This window comes from Primulina tabacum, chromosome 2 (assembly GCF_025594145.1).
Source record: "Primulina tabacum isolate GXHZ01 chromosome 2, ASM2559414v2, whole genome shotgun sequence".
Lineage (NCBI taxonomy): Eukaryota > Viridiplantae > Streptophyta > Magnoliopsida > Lamiales > Gesneriaceae > Primulina > Primulina tabacum.
In genome coordinates, this window is record NC_134551.1 from 5,322,098 (window position 1) to 5,345,382 (window position 23,285).

The 23,285-nt window shown below is 34.5% G+C and overlaps 2 protein-coding genes and 1 long non-coding RNA gene across 3 annotated transcripts; 1 reads left to right on the top strand and 2 right to left on the bottom strand.

Annotated features, from left to right (window-relative positions):
• The first annotated feature begins 9,951 nt into the window (after positions 1-9,951).
• On the top strand, positions 9,952-12,974 carry LOC142537328 (aluminum-activated malate transporter 8-like). Its single transcript, XM_075642865.1, has 6 exons — positions 9,952-10,292; positions 10,679-10,819; positions 10,944-11,216; positions 11,459-11,586; positions 11,946-12,089; positions 12,346-12,974. Exons 1-6 carry the CDS (start codon positions 9,971-9,973, stop codon positions 12,853-12,855), a joined length of 1,518 nt encoding a protein of 505 aa, XP_075498980.1. The 5' UTR covers positions 9,952-9,970; the 3' UTR covers positions 12,856-12,974.
• Positions 12,975-13,396: 422 nt separating this feature from the next.
• On the bottom strand, positions 13,397-14,800 carry LOC142537329 (uncharacterized). Its single transcript, XR_012818522.1, has 3 exons — positions 14,634-14,800; positions 14,210-14,286; positions 13,397-13,654 (listed from the first exon to the last, which is right to left on the bottom strand). It is a non-coding gene; the product is annotated as an uncharacterized LOC142537329 (long non-coding RNA).
• Positions 14,801-19,028: 4,228 nt separating this feature from the next.
• Positions 19,029-21,812, bottom strand: LOC142527411 (uncharacterized). Its single transcript, XM_075632203.1, has 2 exons — positions 21,641-21,812; positions 19,029-21,293 (listed from the first exon to the last, which is right to left on the bottom strand). Exon 2 carries the CDS (start codon positions 20,048-20,050, stop codon positions 19,118-19,120), a length of 933 nt encoding a protein of 310 aa, XP_075488318.1. The 5' UTR covers positions 20,051-21,293; positions 21,641-21,812; the 3' UTR covers positions 19,029-19,117.
• Positions 21,813-23,285: the final 1,473 nt, after the last annotated feature.

Genomic DNA, 23,285 nt, shown 5'->3' on the forward strand with positions numbered 1-23,285 from the left:
ACGAGTCAATTTTGTGATACGGATCCCCTATTTTGATCACACATGAAAAAATATTATTTATTATCGTAAATATGAATATGATTAATAAGCTCGCGGATATATAATTTTTATTAATTTGAGATGTCAATTCATCAAATGAAATTGTTGCATAAGTTCATGTCCACTATGGAATTTAATTATTGGAGGCCGAAAAATGATTGGGCCCAATTACTCATGGATTTAAATGGCCTTCTAATTCAACGAAGCCCATTATTTGGCAAAGGCCAATACCCTTTACTCCTCTCAGAGTAGACTGAATGTTAACTTATTAATTTTCTTCTTAATTTTTTTTTTAAAAAAATTGGCTCAGATTTGAATCTAATTTTTTTCAGGGCCAAATATATTTTGATGATAAATATTAAAATAAAATAAATTTTGTTAACTCCACTTTATTTTCTAATATTTTAACCGATTTGATTGAGATGCAAATCCAATTAAAATTAGTAAACACCACTTTATTTTTCCGTTTACGTAATAATTAAATTATAGTTTGCACAACTTATTTTTCCAATAGTGAAAATAAAATGAAGCTAATAACATTTCTTTTATATTTGTAAAGCACGCATAATAATAATAATAATAATAATAATAGGATCACCAGAAAATATGGGCAACATATTTGTATCACCCAAACATATGGGTAACATATTTTCAGAAAATTTCCCCTAATATATTTTTTAAAAAAACTGATTCATAATATATATATATATATATATATATATATATATATATATATTTATTTATTTATTTATTTATTTATGATGCACACATACCGTGTACACTTATATGAGTATCAATGAGATTATACTAACTTATTGAATGTACTAAAACATATCAGAATTGGACATTCATTACATCCAATAAGTTAATGTCACATCATTTATGCTCACATAAATATGTACAACATATCAAAACTCATATTTAGTGGACATACAATATGATCATCATCTGCAAATGCAGCAGCAACGACTGCATTTACACGATTTTACCCGAATACAAATAGGAAATGCTATTATGGAGGAATTATATTTTGTATTTAATTTCATGATAATATATATGATAATTTCGCCTTGGTATTTGTATTTGAACGGAGATTGTAAATATATGAATATTTGGATGTCAGATAAATATATGTATATGTGTGTGCGTGTGTGTGTGACAACACTAACGTATGAGAGTATATTTGTATATGTTATTTTTGGATCGGTCGATGATGTGTTTAATATTGGTGGTTATCTTATTCAACTGTATTTATTTTTAATTAAAAAGTCCTGGGTTATAAATGTCAATTATTTTGCAGACATCTTATAAATTCATTTAAATATATGTTTTGGGCTTCAGAAAAAGAGGCTCATTTTATCTAATACAAGCTGAAACTATGTAATTTTTTTTGGCAAAGACAACATCGAATTTATCATCAACATTAATTTTCGTTTAAAAAAAAAAAGAAATTGTTATGGATTAGGCCAAGCTTTAAATGGGCTAAGCCCATCACACACTAAACTCAGCACGAATTTTAGTCAATTTACATATTTAACTGAAAGTTCAACCGAGTAATGTATTACCAATTTACCATATGTAAAACTTCATATGATTGCCTAAGGTTTAGATTTACAATCTCTCTCCATGATTATGCCTTTATGCACAAAGGCATATCAATGTATAATAGGTTTTTTGTGAGACGGTCTCACGAATCTTTATTTGTGAGACGAGTCAATCATACCGATATTCACAATAAAAAGTAATACTCTTAGCATAAAAGTTAATATTTTTTCATGGATGACCCAAATAAGAAATCCGTGTCACAAAATATGATACGTGAGACCGTCTCACATAAGTTTTTGTTATCAGTGTATATTATGTTTTGAGAAAGTTTCAATCTACACTAGGACACTTCATAATAGTGCATCTAAAGGTAAATATTTAATAATACACTAGCGATTCTTTGCACGCGTTGTATTCATATACGTGATAGCTTTTTTAACTTTTTTTGTTATTTTAAATTTAATGCTTTTTATAATAATTTTATATTATGAACTATATAATCATTTACAAATTCAAAAGTTTGGATAAATATTCAAGAAAATATTTTAGTAGTTTTAAAAAATTTTGGAAAGTGGATATGATAGTGACAAGGGAATACATAAATTTACTGAAATATATTTTTATAATATTTTTTACTAAATGAAAATATAGTACTTTAGTTCCATTGAAAGATCAATGGACACTGGAGAGTACCGACAATTGAATTCAAATGATTGATTGATCGTATTGTATTAAAATATATCGGGAGTACTACTACTGTTCAATTAAGCACTGCAAAATAATTATATCACAATTGATCTTTTCAAATTTTCATACTTTGAAACTTTTGTATAATTACTTCATTATCAACTGTTAAAAATATTTTTTCCCTACGTCGGCACTGGATTATCATGCATGCAATCATTATTCATTTGATTGAAAACACATTACTAGCAGTCATTTGGTAGAATTAATATGAAATATGTAAATATTAGTAATTTGATTATTTATTTAAATTTAATTTATTGTGACTGTATAGTAACGAATGATAGTTTTTCTTCAAAAAGAAAATTAAAAATATATAACACATGACGTAATTAGATGTTTAAGTTTAAGATTTAAGAACTCAACAATAGCTTAACAATTACTATGATAATTTATTATTTTTATAAATTTCATTAAATTTAATAGAGACAATATAAAAATATGCAATTTGATTTTTAAAAAAATATATCTCTATATTTTTTTCAAGACTCGGTGTGCAAGAGTGGAGCCACATGTATGCCATCAAATGGGCTCTTCTATTATTATTATTATTTTTTTTACATTGATATTTTAGTTCAATTTGTATTTAACATAAGTAGCTTAAGTAGAAAAATAAAAACAAAGCCTAGAAAAATTAAAATGTTTGTATTTAACTCAGGTAGTCCAAGTAGAAAAAAATAAAATACAACCCAAAAAAAATTAAAATTTTTGCCCATAAAATCTAATTTTTTTAAAGTTAATTGAGATGTATTATTTCGTATTTTGTTAAAAAAATATCAAATTTCTGGTTCTTTCATCGTCAGTGTGGGCAGCTTGGGCTAAGGAAACTTTTACCATGATTTGACCTTAATCCAATCTACTAACGGAATGTGATTGTTCTATTCAAATATGTTGGATAAAACTAGAAATAGCTAAGCTACTTTGAACAGACGCTAATCTTTGTCTTCAAATATTCAACGAAAATTCTGTTTGATTTGGCTCAAAAAGCGACAAATCCGGGAAAACGAAAGGACAAATTTCAGGCCTTTCAACGCTAGCTAGGCAACGCTCACATATCATCAATCATGCATGATCTCGAACCTCCATAGATTTCATAGAGTAGAGGTGAAACGAATCGAGTCAATTATATTTGATTTATATTTAAATTAAAAAACTCGAGTCGAACTCAAACATGTTTGATGTTTTTTCGAGCCAAGCTCCTGTCCAAATTATTTTGTTCAATAATTTACAAATCCGTTCACAAATTTTAATATTTTATTAATATGACACGATTGTATATTAAATAAATATATTTAGAACATAATACATACGAACAAAAGATATTAATGATCAGAATCTAAAATACAGATTCACCTAATTTATTTTTCAGAACTCGGACTCAGTCGGAACCGGCCTAGCTAATCAAATTGAAGAAAATATCAAGGGTTGTGTGGTCAAGACAGAAACGGTCCAAAACAAGAAGTACGTACCAGTTCCACTATTGACAATATTTCAATGGATAAAGGCACTTGCAGCAGATACTATAAAGTTTGGAACACAAATTGGTAAATCTGAAATATTTGTGGATCACGCGTCAAAACAAAATTTGTGGTTCCATTTCTTTCTTTATTTAACCACTATGCAACTTGGGTTTTATCCTTTCTACATTCTCATAAATTATCTCGCAAAAAAAAAAAAAATCGATTTTTTTTTAACGTCTAATAAATAAATGTTACCTCGAAAGATAAGCATATAGTTGGACAGCAAATCAAATTGAAGTTTCGTACCGCTCGGCAAATTATATATATAGATGAACTGATTAAATTAGTTGAACATATATTAGCATGTAGACCTTAAACAACATGAAAATATTTGGTTCTTGATTAATGGAAGAGTTGTTCAATACTTATATGTGATGTAATTGGCTGATTTTACAAATTAATCAGCCAAAAAATTAATTTGTGATCGAAAATAACAACAAGAGAGGCAAGATTAATTTGTGATCGAAAGTCATTTACAAGGTTTAGTGGACAACACTGCATTCCTCACATTTGTAGCACACACACTGCCACTTGTATGAACTAGTGAGTAATGACATGAAACATAGTGCTTTCAAAGTGAAATTTATCCCAATTTTTTTCATCATCTTACCCCAAAAAAAAGCTGCCCCGGCCAATAAACCAAGAATATGTGAAAATCCTTTTCAGGCAGCCTCTTTTTCGTGGCTATAGAAGAAGTAGTTGTAAACGAGTTTCGGCCTCATGTTTTTAGCAGAGTGGAACTGCCAATTTGCTCCGCAAGTTGCGTAGTGTTACAAGTAGATTAGTTATCGGCATTGAGTGTTACAAGTTCCACTCTAAAACTTTGATCATGAGATTATGTTTGATTTTTTATGATTTTGGTCTTCCTTCTTATCGAATTTCGGTCTTAAGAATATATCTTTCGATTTTTGACAATTTTAAATTTTTTATCGATAATGTTGATCTGACAATTACACATGTCAGCTTTACATCAGTGTCATGTTGGAAAAAAAAAATAAAATTGCACGGAGTAATATTGAACTTTCACAACATAGAGGATTACAATCGCAAAAGACAAATATAAATGACCAAAAATACAATTTTTTTCTTAATTAATATCCCCGTGTTTAACATTTTGCAAATTTAATTATGCAATTCTTTCTAAGTTTTCCATCAATATACACTTCAAATTTGTCTCTTGTATATATTAATGATTTAATGGAGAAAATGATCAATAATCTTGTCAATTTAATTCGAAACTAATCTATTTTACTTATGTCATGAGATGGGCCTTATTTGTGCACATGTTAATTATTTTTCTCAATTTAGTACTTTGAGATTAGAAGATTAATTTATAATCACGTTAAGAAAAGCAGATAACCAATCAAGGACAAACTTAGAATTTCAACATTAGATATTAAATATGATTAGGACTTCTAATCTAAAGAAAGTATGTGATTGAATTTTTTTTCCCTTTTTTTCAACTTCTTCATTATAAAACTTTATGACATGTATGCAACCATTCAGAATATATAACAAACCTAATAATTGCTGTAATTTTCAATCTATAAAAATTGATCAACAACATACTTTTCCTCCAAGAGTAGGTCTCTTGTGAGACGGTCTCACGAATTTTTATTTGTGAGACGGGTCAATCCTACCAATATTCACAATGAAAATTAAGTAATACTCTTGGTATAAAAAAATATATTTTTTCATGGATTGACCCAAATAAGAGATCCTGTCTCACAAAATATGACCCGTGAGACCGTCTCACACAAATTTTTGCCTTCCTCTAATGATTTATAACTTATATCCAGATGTGATCCCTCGTTATAATCAAAGTTTCAAAATATTAACGTCCTAAAATAGCGACTTGATAATTGAGAAAAAGAATGTTGAGATGCAATAATTATCTATGCTGGATAGAGCGATCGAACCATGATGTTTCGGTGGCTATGAAGTTTAAAATATTTGAATTGCATCATTATCATCAATTATAGTTTTTGGTAAAGCGGAAAGCACTCGCTGTACAGATAAATAATTAATGTGATTATTATTATTATTATTAGTTAATTTATATTGTCTTATACAATCAATTAATGGATTTTGGTTATTAAAAAAATTTCTTGACTTTGACTCCTCATTATTCACTAGTAAAAAAAACCATGCTTAAGGGTGTGGTAATTAGAGACCACTATTTCATTACTCACATTAATATAAGCATGATTCAATTAATAATAATCTTTATATTTTATATATAAATTTATATAAAAATTGAACCTAAGCCAAGAATCAATATCTTAGGTATGCAATTGTTCACATGGAGTGATATCTGGTTTTTTAAGATAACCTTTCCAATTAAATTAATATAATTGTGTCATCTTCCAAATACGGAATTTTTAGAAAAATTGTCTTCGAACAAAAAACACCAAAGATTTGGAATTTTAAATATATTTTAACAGTTAAAGTTTCATCATAAATTGTAATTCATATGTTGTCAAATCTCAGTTTTAATCTTCCATTTTTTTTACAATTTAGTTCTTTTTTCGATGTGTCGCTGGAGTAATATATATATATATATATATATATATATATATATATCACGTGCACGCATGGTCATAGTATTTGTAGATACATATTAAATACTTACGGGCACATATTAGAGAGAAAATTTCCTTAGCCAAAGAACCTTTGTCCTCGTCTTAGTTTGTGTAATTGTAATTACCTTGCTAATATTACTTGCTCTAAAATGGGGAAAAAAAGAGCTTGAGATTAGAGACTATAGAGTCAAACCCAAGAGGAAGAGTTGAGAGTTCAAGATAATTTTTGTGTATATTATATAGCTCGATTTTTTTTTTTTTTTTTACTTTTTGGAAAGACAGAGAAACATATTCAAATTAGTTTATAATTATTTTTTAAAATTGTTTTTTTGGGTTCATTTTTACATTCTTTAATAAAAAAATTATATTTTACTAAAAAAAATTACATGCAGTTTTTGTAACTCCATATGAGTAAATAACTTTTTTAGTTCAGTGACTTGTTTTGTTTTGAGTTTTAATTCATTAACTCCTCGAATTTTGGTCTTGATGTACTAATATAACTTTTAATTTCCGACTGCTATTATGGAGTTGAAAACGTCAGCATTTTCTACTGTCATTGTTGTCAATTTTCAAGTCGGACATTTTCTGACATCATATCAATATTTTTCGATATCACGTCATGAATTATGACTAAAAGATAAAGTAAATAAAAAATTAATATATTAAAATCAAACTTTCAATATTTAGTTAACAAAACCACAAAATAAGGCAAGGCAGTGAAAAAATATTATTTTCCTAAAAAATATTATATATTATATTATATTATATTTGTGGAGACCCGGACGCTAATTCATTCCTTAATCAGTCTTAGGAATCATTTAATCAATATAATAAACATGGTCTAAATTTTTTTATAAAAATACAAAGCGGAAACGTAATTTGATTTACTTCAAATTACATATTAAACATTAACATACAAATCTTGTGTTATCTACAAGAATTCAACTAGGTTCGACTATATATCAGTGCTGAATCCTAAGTTGCTTCGAAGCCCGGATCTTCACGCTATCTAGTCCAGCATCGTTCTCTTCTTGACCCTGATCCTATCTCACCTGTTGCCATGCACACATACAAACAAGACAACAGCCGGATAACTCCGGTGAGAATTATATTCTCAGTATAAATCATGTATACATGCAATCATAAAATCGATATAAAAGCATATAACAGATATTTCTAACATGTATCCAAATTAGAAACATAAATCAATATCAAGAATAACTCATATTCTAAACATGTACAATCATCAGGAATATAAATCGATATGTACTATATTCAGGAACATAATCAACATAAATCAATATAACTGTCAATTAGACTCATGACTCCACATTTTAGACTAGACTAAATCCTAGCCTAGGGATCCCGGTCTCCAGATGTGGGTATTCCTATATCGACCAACAGTAATAGAAAAGACTCCAGTTCTATCCACGTCGATATAACCAAACATCCAGTGTCCTGACCTAACCGTCATGGACTGTGGCCCTATCGCCAATATCCTATCTTGTGACATCGTGCAATGTGCCCGTGGTGATCCCACCACTATCAGGTACTTCTGTCACAAGATTACTCGTCTAATGCATGCTCCTATAACTCCATAGAACAGGCATTTAATCAAATCAATAAACACAATGATAAAACATAATAATAAGTATATGATTTAGGGAAACTCAAGTACATCCTACTTGAGTCAATGTCCAAATACCACATTGACTTATACCTTTATCTTCTCGGTCTGACAAAGTCGAAGTATCAAAGTCAAGTCTGTCCATATCAAATCTGAAATAACAGTATCAAATAGACCGTGTCAATATACCGCTTAATTCAAAGCCTGTTCTGATCAATACACAAATCAAAACATAATCTGATCAATATCGAATCAAGACACAATCTAATCTATATCGACGACATCACGATATAATCGAAGCCACTACTGAATCTGATCAATATCAACCCACAGATGTTTCGACGGCATAACAGTACAGTCTCCGTAACCCCGTCAATTCCAACATCATAGATATAATACAAGAACTCATAATCAATATCGATACAACTCATAATCTCAACGATAATATAAATCTGATATCAAATCAACTCCGAAAATCATAATAATTACATAATCAGTATGTTTTTCGATCTGACTTCAAATACACATTGTCTACTGTATCAGAAACACCATATATGATTCATATTCGATTCTGACAATATCATAATTTCATATCATGTCTACACGTAACAAAACTTACGTCCAATTGTAGCTGTCGTCGCTAGGAACTCGGTACTGTACTCGGATTCAAAAACAGACGGACGGATTTCTCGCAACTCAAAATCTAATATCAAAATCTTGAAAATTCTCTAAAGTTTCGATTTTTCTTTCTTCTTTTCTGAGAATTAACGTTTGTTATATATATATAACATATATTGCATGCCAAAGAAACGTGGCGACTCCTCAATCTGCATGTCTCGCGCATATGCGCGACTCCAAATGGCGCATATGCGCGAGACCTACTGGTCTCAATGCTCGGCTTCGCAACTACTGGCGCATATGCGCGCCTCAATCCGGCGCATATGCGCCAAAGCTTCTGTTTCAAAACGTTGGCTACTGGACTGCTCGCGCATATGCGCGCTCCCAAGTCGCGCATATGCGCGAGACCTACTGGTCACGTCCACACACCTCGCGCATATGCGCGAGGCCCTCTGCCCTTTTCGCGCATGTGCGCGCATCAGTGACGCGCACATGCGCGAGGGCTACTGTTCCTCGCACACATTCATGTATTATCTTGTCTTTTTCGGTCTGATCTTTTCTGTCTATAATCATATCAATTAATCAATAAATCATTTCAGATTAATCTCGGATTACGGTAATAAAATCTCGGGCCTTACAATATTATATTTGACATGACAACACATTATATTTTTTCAAATTTTAAAATAATCGTATAATATTTATTTTTTTTAAAAAAAGCGAACATTCTCCTTCAGTTATTTCCAAAATGCTGAAAATATAACCAAACATACCCAACTTTTACTGCAACTCATAAAACACAAAAAGTTTCTTTAATTTCACATTCAAATACTCTCAGAAGCCGATCATATATTAAATACTGTCTAGCATCTCCGACTTTACAAATTTATCCGACCACTGAATTATATGATGTAGAAATTCAAATTTATTATAGCGAAGATGAAGAAATCTACGTCAGGAAACAATAATATTCGCTCTTGCTACTTCCTATATTAGTTTGTCTATGCAGGAAATTAAAAGTGGCAACATATCAAGATAAAACACCTAAATTACCGTGCGATTTAAAAAATTTAAGTTACACAATTATTAATTAGAATTTTAATTTAGAATCGACCAAGAGATGTTAGATCCCAAAATATCAAACAAATGCATGTAAAATTATGGTGTATCTATGAGGAGCAAAAATATCTTTGTTCAAAGTTCAACCCCACCAACTTTTCAAGCATGTATAAATAGTGGGTCTTCCAAATGCATCGTCTTACAACTAAGTCTTTGTCTTTCCCTCCTATTTTTGCATGGCTTCTCTCCCAAATTCTCAATGCATGGAGACAGCGAATTCACCAAATGAAAATACAAAACCCACCATTAATGTTGCATGCATACGCAAATATATCGAGTTCATGCCCAAAAATTTAAAGTCTAAAGCGGTGGAAACCGCGAAATTCACCAAAAAAATTGGTGAAGACGATCCAAGAAGGATTGTACACTCGGTTAAAGTCGGGTTAGCCCTCACACTGGTGTCGTCTTTGTATTTTTTTAGGCCACTTTACGCCGGGTTTGGGCAGGCCGGAATGTGGGCTATCTTGACCGTCGTTCTAGTGTTTGAATTCACAGTTGGTGAGTTCAAAAATATCTTAGTATATAGTACTGATATATTATATTGGTATGATATACAAATTTCGCACTCATGCATAGATATTTTTTGTCCACGTGTACTCGATATTTTGAAATGAAATTATTACGGTAAGATATTAAAATTTTGTTTTAAAAAAAAATGGGTCCACATTCCAATGATATAATAAAAGATTTGAAGTAATTCTTTTGGCACGAGATATTTGCGTGACCAATTTTGACCCCCGTGGGTCCGCTGTGATGTTTTAAAAAACATCTTTCGAATATCTTAGAACATATAAGTTTTCCTCAATTATGTAAAATCTTGCATTCGTAATATGTCCATCAAAATTCGTGAAGTTAATGGGAATTTCTCATATATAATTTTGAAGGCGGGACTCTATCAAAAAGCTTGAATAGAGGTTGTGCAACATTGTTAGCTGGTGCATTAGGGATTGGAGCCGAGTACTTGGCCAATCTATGTGGAGATAAAGGAGAGCCTATTGTTCTTGGACTCATGGTGTTCATTTTAGGTAAAAATACTTTACAAACTTGCAATTTCAACTGATATATAATTAATCCTTGATTTAAAAGATAACGTAAATTTTAACGACGCGCCGCCTTTAATAATAACGATATAATCATCTACTAATGCAGCTACTTCAGCTACATTTACCCGATTTTTCCCCGATGTGAAGAGAAGATACGATTATGGAGTTCTTATATTTATCATCACTTTCACCCTAGTGGCTGTTTCGGGTTTTCGGGTCAGTGAAATCTTGGCATTGGCACATCAGAGGCTTTCCACCATTCTCATCGGCGGGGCAACATGCATTTTAATTTCCATATTCGTTTGCCCGGTTTGGGCGGGTCAAGATTTGCATTATCTGATTGCTGCCAATATAGAAAAGATTGCTCTCTTTTTAGAAGGTATACTTAGCCACCCTATATTATGGGTTAGTCTATGTTACATCAGGATTGTTTCTCGATCATGTTGGTCCCTCACATTTTCATGGAAGTTGACATATATGTTCGGGCACAAGTCATGTCGAGACCAAACTTTTTATCTGGGAATTTTACTACATTATCGGTTAATTTATAGTTTAAATTTTATCTCACATTATCAAAGTGGCAAAGTTACTAGAAATAATTTTATTTTATTTTTTGGACAGGTTTTGGAGGAGAATTTATGATTTTTCCAGAGAATGAAGATGAAAAGTCGATCACCACAGACAATGACAAGTCATTCCTCGTGGCCTACAAAAGTGTTCTCAATTCAAAGACAACTGAGGAAACTTTGGTAAGAAAAAAATCCAACCATCTTCACACCTATATACTATTGTATAATTGAAAATTATATTCTCCAATATCATTAAATATTTCTAACCCTTGAAATTTTTTTGCTGCATGAAATTAATAATTACATGCAACAAATAATTTTTCATAGTTTGTGGCTCACTTTGGTGGAAGTCATCAGGGATGGGTCGGTTACAACTGGGGCTGGTGCCGCTGGAGTTCTTGCGAATTATAAGCAGAGAATTTTCCATGGCCCCGGAACGTGACTCGATCGATCTGGACATGATTGTTCGAGGTTTTACGATAAGTTTAGGTTAGTAAATAGTTGATGATCCATGACTCATTATTGGTAGTATTATTCAGGCAAATTTGGCATGGTGGGAACCTTGTCACGGTCAATTCAGGTTCCGCCATCCGTGGAGGCTATACTTGAAGACTGGGGCCTTGGCTACGGAATGTGCCCACCACATCAAAATTATTCATAAATACGTTTACTTGAAACCTCAGGTAACGCGATTACAACCTCCAGTGATTTTTAAAGAAAGCATAATAAACAGTAATTTTAAAGAAGTTCTTTTTATAAAAAAAAATCCGAACCAGAAGAACATTAATATTTTTTTATAAATAATTTCCCAAAATTTGTTTTAAGAAACTCGAATTCTGACATTTCTTGATCCACTTTTACGTATAATTTCCGAATCCAATTTCTCAATCAAACTAATAACTTGATCATTGTAATTTATACATATTCAAATATATGCAGGAAACATCAGAATTCATCAAGAAAATCCAAGAACCATGCAGAATAATCAGCACAGAATCCAGCCAGGCCCTCAAACAACTTTCCTCTTCAATAAAAAACATGACATTTCCATTACCAGAGACTGAAACCCACATAAGAACTTGCAATGCCGCCGCAAACGACCTGAAAACCATCCTGGAAAAACCATATTTACCCGATCAAGATCATTCCCAGGAAACAATTCAACTACTTTTCCTCGCATCAGTATTTATCGACATCGTTAAATCCGTCGAAAATATTTCAGTTTCAGTTAGTGAACTTTCACAGAAAGCTGGATTCAGACAACAGAATCCAAAAGCTGAAAAACAACAGCAGCAGCAGCAGATTCTTCACCGAGGAATCGTGCAGCCCGTTAATAATTTTGACATATCCGAGGACTCTTTTGTGGTAATCGATGTTCACAAACTTGCTGGAGGGCAGGAAACCCTGGCTCAGGCAATGGAAAGGGAGAAATTGGAGACGAGATCATGAATTTAATTTATTCTATAAGAGTTGTAATTGGATTAGTTGATTGTTTTTGCATGTTTAATTTGAGATTATGTATATTAATTATTAATCCTCATTTTATTTGGAATGTTTATGTATGGAGATGTCGATATGTACTGTTAAGGTCAAGTTTAATTAATATAAATTGCTCCATTTTATCATATGATTGCTTCATTTAGCAAATGAAGATGTCTTTATTTCAAAACTTGATCTTGTTTATATACCGATGCCATCAATATATATTTGAGGGAATGATAATAAAAAACAATATAATAATAATAATTATTTTAAATTGAAAAATATTTTATTATTAAAAATATTTTTTCCCAATAACTTACTAATTGTTTGTAGGGGCCCGTGCTCCTGATTAATCTTTAATGACAAAACAACCAGGATTTATTAATGTAAACAGCGAAAGCGATTAAAAATTTTCCTTTTGGACCAATAGAAATTTCGACATGACCTTCCCATAAGTAGGACATTCCAAAAATTTCAAACAACACAAATAACATTTATATACTCGAAATAAAGTCATAACATCAATTCACAACCCTATAGCCGCACTGGCCAGGACTAAACACATATAGAGCCGGCAAGGCTCGATCACACAACTATCAATACAAAACATCGTAAAAATAACAGTACAGCTACACGGGGCATCTCCCCGGTAAATGTATGACTCCATAATATATTATATATATATCTGGGAACTCTCAAATGTGACTCGACGACTGGGCACCACTACCTGACGCTCCACCAGACGCGTCAAATCCTCCTGGATAACCTGCTATGGCATCAAAAACAACCACAGCATAAAAAGAAACGAGGGATCGGGTCCCAGTACGACGAACCAGTAATATTACGACAAATATAACTGACATGAAATAAAATCAAGTAAAATGCAATGAAATGCAATGCAATGCGTGTCGGTAACAACAAAATAATGGATACCAAAGCGGAGTCCAAATGAAACGCATCAGCAACAGTAACAGTGGCCACCCGTGCCAGGACTGCAGCAACGTAATATCATGCCTCCGCTCATCCATGCACGTAGCATCGAGGGTACGGGAGCGACCCGCTCAGCCCTCATGCAAGTCACCAGGAGTGCTAATCCTACCCACCCACTCCATCGATGACGCAACAACTCGATAGATCAATATCAATAGCAATCAAAGGAGTCAAGGCTCGAAATGCTATGCCACAATAGTATCAACTCAAATAAATGCGTGAATGCAATCACGTATTCACAGAAACACATAAGGCACGCCACAACTCATTACAAAGTACTTAACGTCATTTCACATCATATAGACGTCATAATAAAACAGTTCATGCGTACCTCAACTGACTTTAATTTACCACAAAATATCTTAAATCCTCAAGAAAGTCCGGTAAATGCCAACTCAGAAAAATCACCTGAATATTAATTTAAATGGTCTTATCATCATATAAAAATTCTAGAACCATTTAAATTCACTAAAAATCCAATTTCAACAATTTAGGCATTTTAAATTCCTAAAATTCCAATATTCGACTAAATGCCTAAAATCAATTATTTCTATTTTATCGTCGCAAAATATTCTTTTTAGCTTTAAATGACGCTAAACTAATATTTAAGCGACTGCGATAAATGCTAGGTTCACCAGATTATACCTCCAACTCGCACAATTCCGGAACCTACAACAATAACCCAATAATTAATCAATAATGATACATTATTTGAGTCGAAATTGAATTAACTTCACGTAGGCAACAATTCGCACCGAGGTAGCTTGTAATCCGAACAACAGTGGCTGAAACCGAGCTTCAACCAAAGCTAACCGGCAACATGCGGCAAACTCGCCGGAGAAGATGACCGGAATTACGCAGAAAACAGAGGGTTCTCGAAAATTTGCAAAACTGGTATCAAAAGAAAGCTTATGACATAAGGAAAAAAAACCCCTCAATAAATTTTTAGGTTTGAGCCGCGGAAGACGACGAATTTAGCGGTGAAAGAGGCGGCATTTTTCGTCGGGTTTTCGGAAATCACTGATTTCACCTAGCAAGAGTGGTATCAATGGATAGCTCTCGTCGAGAGGATTCCGAATATATATTTATCGTAATTTTTTCGGCGACCGGAGCGGCTAAAATCGAAGGTCAAAGCTTCGAAATTGAAGAAGAATGAAAAACGAAGCTGGCGGAAGTTACGGGAGAGAGAAATGAAGATGATTAACATTTCATCTTTTTTATTTATTTATTTAACTTAATACTAAATGGGCTGGGCTTTGGAACATGGGTTGGGCTCTCACATTCTCCCCTACTAATAAAATATTTCGTCCTCGAAATCTAGTATACACAATATTTATACAAAAGTGGTTTATAAACATTTACCACTAATAGTACATAGGGAAATCAGAATACATGAAATAATTTATTACATTTTCAAACAAATGAGGCCAATCCTGACGCATTTTAGCCTCTAATTCCCATGTAGCTTCTTCTCTCCCATGTCTACTCCACTGCACCATAACCAGTGGAATCGTCTTATTCCTAAGTTGCTTTTCTTTACGATCAAGAATTTGCACTGGATGCTCAACATAGCTAAGGGAACTATCCAACTCCACCTCATCAGTCCTCAAGACATAAGAAGGATCCGGCTCGTACTTTCGTAACATAGATACATGAAACACATCATGTATCGCAGACAAACTCTGTGGTAAGTCCAAACGATAAGCCAAAGTGCCAATCCTCTCAACAATCGCATATGGACCAATATAACGCGGAGCTAGCTTCCCTTTGCGCCCAAATCTCATAGTACCACGAAACGGTGATACTTTCAAGAAAACCTGATCGCCAACCTGAAATTCTAAAGGCCTACGCCTTTTATTAGCATAGCTGGCTTGACGATCCTGTGCTGCTTTCATTCTTTTTCTAATCATTTCAACCTTCTCTTTCATTTCTTGTATAAATTCTGGCATTGACATCTGTTTTTCTCCTACATCTTCCCAGCATATCGGAGATCTACATTTTCTACCGTACAAGGCTTCAAATGGTGCCATTCCGATGGTTGCTTGGAAGCTGTTATTGTAAGAGAACTCAACAAGTGACAATGATTCCTGCCAACCACCCCTGAAATCCATCACGACTGCTCGCAACATGTCCTCGAGTGTCTGAATGGTCCTCTCAGACTGACCATCTGTCTGTGGGTGATATGCAGTACTCATCGCCAACTTTGAACCCAATGCTGATTGCAAACTACCCCAAAACTTCGAAGAAAACCTGGGATCACGATCTGATACTATGGTTACAGGCACATCATGCAATCTCACCACATGATCGATGTACATTTTTGCCATTTTCTTATAAGTACAAGTACGATCATAAGGAATAAAATGGGCTGATTTAGACAATCTATCAACAATCACCCAAATCGCATCACAACCACGATTAGAACGAGGTAGGTGTGTCACAAAATCCATAGCAATGTGCTCCCAATTCCACTGTGGCACTTCAAGACTATGTAACATACCACCAGGTCTCATTCTCTCAGCTTTAACCTGTTGGCACGTCAAACATCTAGCCACAAAGTCAGAAATCTCTTTCTTCATACCTTCCCACCAGTAATGGGATTTCAAGATATGATACATCTTTCTGATTCCAGGATGAACACTGTGTCGACTACAATGAGCTTCTCGAAGTATAGCTTCTTTTAAGTCTATCAAATTTGGAACCACAAGTCTACCATTATAGCGTAGACATCCATCAGAAGCAACACTGAACTTGTCTGATTGACTTGTCTGAGTCAATTCTTTCAATCTATGAACATGTGGATCAGTTCTCTGTGCTGCTTTGATTTTAGAAACAATCTGTGGTTCAACTTGTATAGATGAAACTATAAAGTAGTCGCCCTTAGACTGATAAGTCCATCCTGAAGTTCCCAAATGCTCATGAACCTTTGAAATAGTCAAAGATGCCAACATTTTAGGCTGAACCTTTCTGCTCAAAGCATCTGCAACTTGATTCATTCGCCCTGATTGGTACTGAATCTCACAATCAAAGTCCTTAAGTAATTCCAACCATCGACGTTGTCTCATATTCAAGTCGGACTGTGTGAAAAGATACTTCAGACTCTTGTGATCAGAATAAATCACAAACTGTTCTCCGTACAAATAATGACGCCATATCTTCAATGCAAACACAATGGCAGCTAACTCCAAATCATGAACTGGATATTGAGTCTCATGTGGCTTCAACTGACGAGATGCATACGCAATCACTCGTCCATTTTGCATCAAAACACAACCCAGTCCATTTAGGGAAGCATCTGTACAGACAACAAATCCACCTGAGCCTGAAGGCAAAGCTAGCACTGGAGATGTGGTCAATTTTTCTTTCAAAGTCCGAAAACTAGACTCACATTCTGCAGTCCATACAAAATGTCGATATTTCTGTGTCAACTGGGTCATAGGCCTAGCTATTCTAGAAAATCCCTCAATGAAACGCCTGTAGTACCCAGCTAATCCCAAAAAGCTTCGAATCTCAGACACATTGGTTGGTTTAGGCCAATTGATAACAGCTTCAACTTTACTAGGATCAACAGATACTCCTTGTGCAGATATAACATGGCCTAAAAATAAAACTCTGTCCAACCAAAACTCACACTTACAAAATTTGGCATACAATTGCGCTTCTCTGAGTGTTTGGAGAACTAATTTCAAATGTTCTTCGTGTTGTTTCTTTGATCTGGAATAAATCAAGATGTCATCAATAAAGACGATAACAAATTTATCTATGAATTCCCGGAACACACGATTCATTAAATCCATAAAAACCGCTGGAGCATTAGTCAAACCAAACGGCACGACTAGGAATTCATAGTGTCCATAACGTGTCCGAAATGCTGTCTTAGGAACATCTTCCTCTCGGACCCTAAGCTGATGGTATCCGGAACGAAGATCAATCTTGGAATACACAGAACTACCCTGAAACTGATCAAACAAGTCGTCAATACGCGGCAAAGGATACTTATTCTTCACAGTAGCCCGGTTTAGCTGCCGATAATCGACTGCACATTCTCATCGTTCCGTCTTTCTTCTTTACAAACAATATTGGAGCTCCCCAGGGCGACATACTGGGTCTGATATAGCCTTTCTCCAGTAAATCTTGTAGTTGTTCCTTGAGTTCTTTCAACTCTGTTAGAGCTAAACGATATGGTGCTCTAGAAATAGGATTTGTCCTTGGCATTAATTCAATGCTAAGATCTATTTCCCTTTGAGGCGGAAAGCCTAGAATCTCATCAGGAAATACATCTGGAAAATCCTTGACAACGGGAATGTCTGAAACTTTCAATCGTTCTTCCCGTGTTGCATCAAGAGCATATATCAAAAATCCTTCATTGTCGATTGACAACAACCTGAACATTTCCATTGCAGATACTAATGGAATTCGAGACTGTGAATCATAACCATAAAAATTCCATTTGCTGCCATAATATGGTCTAAATCTGACAACTCCATGGAAACAATCCACAGTGGCTCGATAATTCGTCAACACATCCATACCCAGAATACAGTCAAAATCAGTGCATGGCTAATTTGATTAGATTTGTTATCATAATATTACTCTCAAATCTAATCACACAGTTCAAAACTATCTCACGAGATATCAAATATACACCGGAAGGAGTAGCAACTGACACAGTATCCAACAAAGGAATAGTAGCAATCTCATGCTCATCAACAAATGCAGCAGATAAAAATGAATGAGATGCTCCTGTGTCTATCAATATGCGTGCAGGATAATCAAAAACATAACAAATACCTGCAATCACTCCTCCTAGTGCATCCTGAGCCCGGTCCTGAGTCAAAGCATGGACTTGGGCTTGCTGTGGCCCTGGAAATGGCTGCTGAATAGGACCTCTGGGAGGTGGGTAACTGGACTGCTGAAATGATGGAGTAGGAGCATATGGTCTAAAGACTGGTCCATGGGGAACTTGACCAAGCTGCTGTGGCTGGAACTGCTGTCTCCCTGCATTAGGACATACCCTGGCGTAATGTCCAACCTGACCACAATTATGACAAGTCCCCTGAACTCCTACACATTGGGAACTAAAATGTCGACCATCACATCGATCACAATGCACAGTGCTAGACGACCCAACAGAACCTCCCCCTCGTGCACTGCCTGAACTGGAAGAGCTGGATTGAGACTTCTTCTTGAATTGCTTTCCTTTTACTTTGTACCTCTGCTGTTTGGGTTGTTGGTATGACTATACAGGCTGATATGGAGGTAAATCCACTGGCATTGACATACTACTTCCAGATCCCTGAGAAACAGATGATGGACCTGGTTGTGGGTCTTCTCTGAGCAAACTTGCTTCAATTTTCTTCGCCTTTTCCACTGCTTGAATATACGTATTAGGCGATCCAGTCATTACCAAAGTATGAACAGTCCGCTGCAACCCGTGCAGAAAACGTGATAGTTTAGCCTGATCATTCCTGGCAACATGTGGAACATAGGGCAAAAGAGCAGAAAACTGTGAAGCATATTCCACCACTGATTTGTTTCCCTGCACCAACTGATTGAACTCTTCTTCTTTAGCAGCATAATATGATGGTGGTGCATATTCTTGGATAAAGTGAGCACGAAAAGCATCACACGTAATAATTTCACCAGAGTCCTTCATTGCTTCCTCTGTGGCTTCCCACCAGAGTTGTGCTCGGTCTTTAAGTTGGTAGATGGCAAGCTTCAATTTAACATCTTGGGAATACTCCAACAAATTAAATAGATGATTTATACTTTTCAGCCAGCCTGCTGCTTTTTCTCCGCTCTCGTTGCCAAAGAATTTTGGAGGACGTAATTCTTGAAACTGAGAAATTATTAACTGCATTCCTCCAACTTTCTGTGTCAGCTGTTCCACTTCTTGCTCAATCGCTACATGTCTAGCTCCAGGTCTTTCAGGTCGAGGAGGTTCTTGGTTAACTTCTTCTTCAACATTTTGAGCGACTTGTCCTCGAGGTCGACCACGTCTACCTCTAATGATATCTGCAAGTCCTCGAACATTTTGCGCCTCAGATTCTTTCGCTATTTCTTTTCCTTTTCTACCTCTTCCTCCAGGTGCCATTCTGCAAGACACGAGGATTAAATCCACAGGCAGATAACAGGTAAAAGAAAGATAGGCAATTTCGAAACTACATACCATGCCTAATCAGCTAGTCATTCTAACGCATGTAAATTCAAGCAAATCACACCAAATAATTCAAATAAGAGCAAATAGTCAAACACATGCACAATCATGTTATTTGTGTCTAGACTCAAGTGCCCTAGACTCTAATTCGAGCATATCCCAGTTACGCTCTGATACCAACTGTGGGGGCCCGTGCTCCTGATTAATCTTTAATGACAAAACAACCAGGATTTATTAATGTAAACAGCGAAAGCGATTAAAAATTTTCCTTTTGGGCCAATAGAAATTTCGACATGACCTTCTCGTAAGTAGGACATCCCAAAAATTTCCAAACAACACAAACAACATTTATATACTCGAAATAAAGTCATAACATCACAATTTACAACCCTATAGCCGCACTGGCCAGGACTAAACACATATAGAGCCGGCAAGGCTCGATCACACAACTATCAATACAAAACATCGTAAAAATAACAGTACAGCTACACGGGGCATCTCCCCGGTAAATGTATAACTCCATAATATATATATATATATATATCTGGGAACTCTCAAACGTGACTCGACGACTGGGCACCACTACCTGACGCTCCACCAGGCGCGTCAAATCCTCCTGGATAACCTGCTATGGCATCAAAAACAACCACAACATAAAAAGAAACGAGGGGTCGGGCCCCAGTACGACGAACCAGTAATATTACGACAAATATAACTGACATGAAATAAAATCAAGTAAAATGCAATGAAATGCAATGCAATGCGTGTCGGTAACAACAAAATAATGGATACCAAAGCGGAGTCCAAATGAAACGCATCAGCAACAGTAACAGTGGCCACCCGTGCCAGGACTGCAGCAACGTAATATCATGCCTCCGCTCATCCATGCACGTAGCATCGAGGGTACGGGAGCGACCCGCTCAGCCCTCATGCAAGTCACCAGGAGTGCTAATCCTACCCACCCACTCCATCGATGACGCAACAACTCGATAGATCAATATCAATAGCAATCAAAGGAGTCAAGGCTCGAAATGCTATGCCACATTAGTATCAACTCAAATAAATGCGTGAATGCAATCACGTATTCACAGAAACACATAAGGCACGACACAACTCATTACAAAGTACTTAACGTCATTTCACATCATATAGACGTACATAATAAAACAGTTCATGCGTACCTCAACTGACTTTAATTTACCACAAAATATCTTAAATCCTCAAGAAAGTCCGGTAAATGCCAACTCAGACAAATCACCTGAATATTAATTTAAATGGTCTTATCATCATATAAAAATTCTAGAACCATTTAAATTCACTAAAAATCCAATTTCAACAATTTAGGCATTTTAAATTCCTAAAATTCCAATATTCGACTAAATGCCTAAAATCAATTATTTCTATTTTATCGTCGCAAAATATTCTTTTTAGCTTTAAATGACGCTAAACTAATATTTAAGCGACTGCGATAAATGCTAGGTTCACCAGATTATACCTCCAACTCGCACAATTCCGAAACCTACAACAATAACCCAATAATTAATCAATAATGATACATTATTTGAGTCGAAATTGAATTAACTTCACGTAGGCAACAATTCGCACCGAGGTAGCTTGTAATCCGAACATCAGTGGCTAAAACCGAGCTTCAACCAAAGCTAACCGGCAACAGGCGGCAAACTCGCCGGAGAAGATGACCGGAATTACGCAGAAAACAGAGGGTTCTCGAAAATTTGCAAAAATGGTATCAAAAGAAAGCTTATGACATAAGGAAAAAAAACCCCTCAATCAATTTTTAGCTTTGAGCGGCAGAAGACGACGAATTTAGAAATCACGATTTCACCTAGCAAGAGTGGTATCAATGGATAGCTCTCGTCGAGAGGATTCCGAATATATATTTACTGTAATTTTTCGGCGATCGGAGCGGCTAAAATCGAAGGTCAAAGCTTCGAAATTGAAGAAGAATGAAAAACGAAGTTGGCAGAAGTCACGGGAGAGAGAAATGAAGATGATTAACATTTCATCTTTTTTTTTTTATTTATTTAACTTAATACTAAATGGGCTGGGCTTTGGAACATGGGTTGGGCTCTCACATTGTTTGTATATTTTGACGTACTTATTAATAAATTGTAAATAATATACATTTTAGCATTACTCCTGCATGCAAAAACTAGAGTAGGTCTCTTGTGAGATGGTCTCACGAATCTTTATCTGTGAGACGGGTCAACTCTACCGATATTCACAATGAAATGTAATACTCTTAGCATAAAAAGTAATATTTTTTCATGGATGACCTAAATAAGATATCTGTCTCACAAAATACGACTCGTGATATCGTCTCACACAAGTTTTTGCCCAAAAACTATTGAAAAACCATCATTGGGAGGGGGGAGGATATATAGCTGGTGTTTTAAGCTTTCATATGTTTTCTTCATAAAATATTTTTTTTGAAAAAAAATCAATAAACCACGGTAAAAATAAAATAAAAAATGCAAAATTTAGTATCGAAGGTTGCATAATTTAATGAATCTAAACAAAATATTTGACAAAATGGTCATCTAACTCGAGGGAATTCCAACTTGCAACTAAAATTTGAAATTTAAAAAATAAAAAAACCAGAAGGCCCCCAAAAAGATGCATATTAGCACATAAGGGAATATCGAGTTGTTCTCCCACTTCAATTCTCAAGCAAGTAGGCCGTAAAAAATCTAAAAAATCTGTGACTTGTATTGTTGTAGGAATCTCAATTGAGTAAATTTGAAATGAAATAATTGTATTGAGAAAAAAAATTGTTAAATCGTGAAAATTAATTGTTTATTGATTATAATTAACTATGTATATAAAATATATTTATTTTCAAGTCAAATCAGCAACTCTCTTTTAATTTATTTAAAGCATGGGATACAATTTATATTGCTTGAACTATTGAGCATTAAATTTTAGAAGGGAAGGTTCCGCAAAATGTTAATAGAACATTCTCAATCGGTCAATGTCAGCAATTCATTATTGCAAAATATCATACGGAATGATTCAAGAACCCTACATAACCTGAAAAAATATCTGATCACTAATTTTAAATTTTCAAAGAAAAAAACAAATGTGAGTAAATTATTAAATTTTAATAAAAATTGTAGATATTAAACAACTGAGTTACAGCATGATTCTTAATATCTAATCTTCTCAATATTAAGTAACACATCAATGGTTTGTTTGATTTAGTCAGCTAAAATAATAAATTAAACCAAATTAA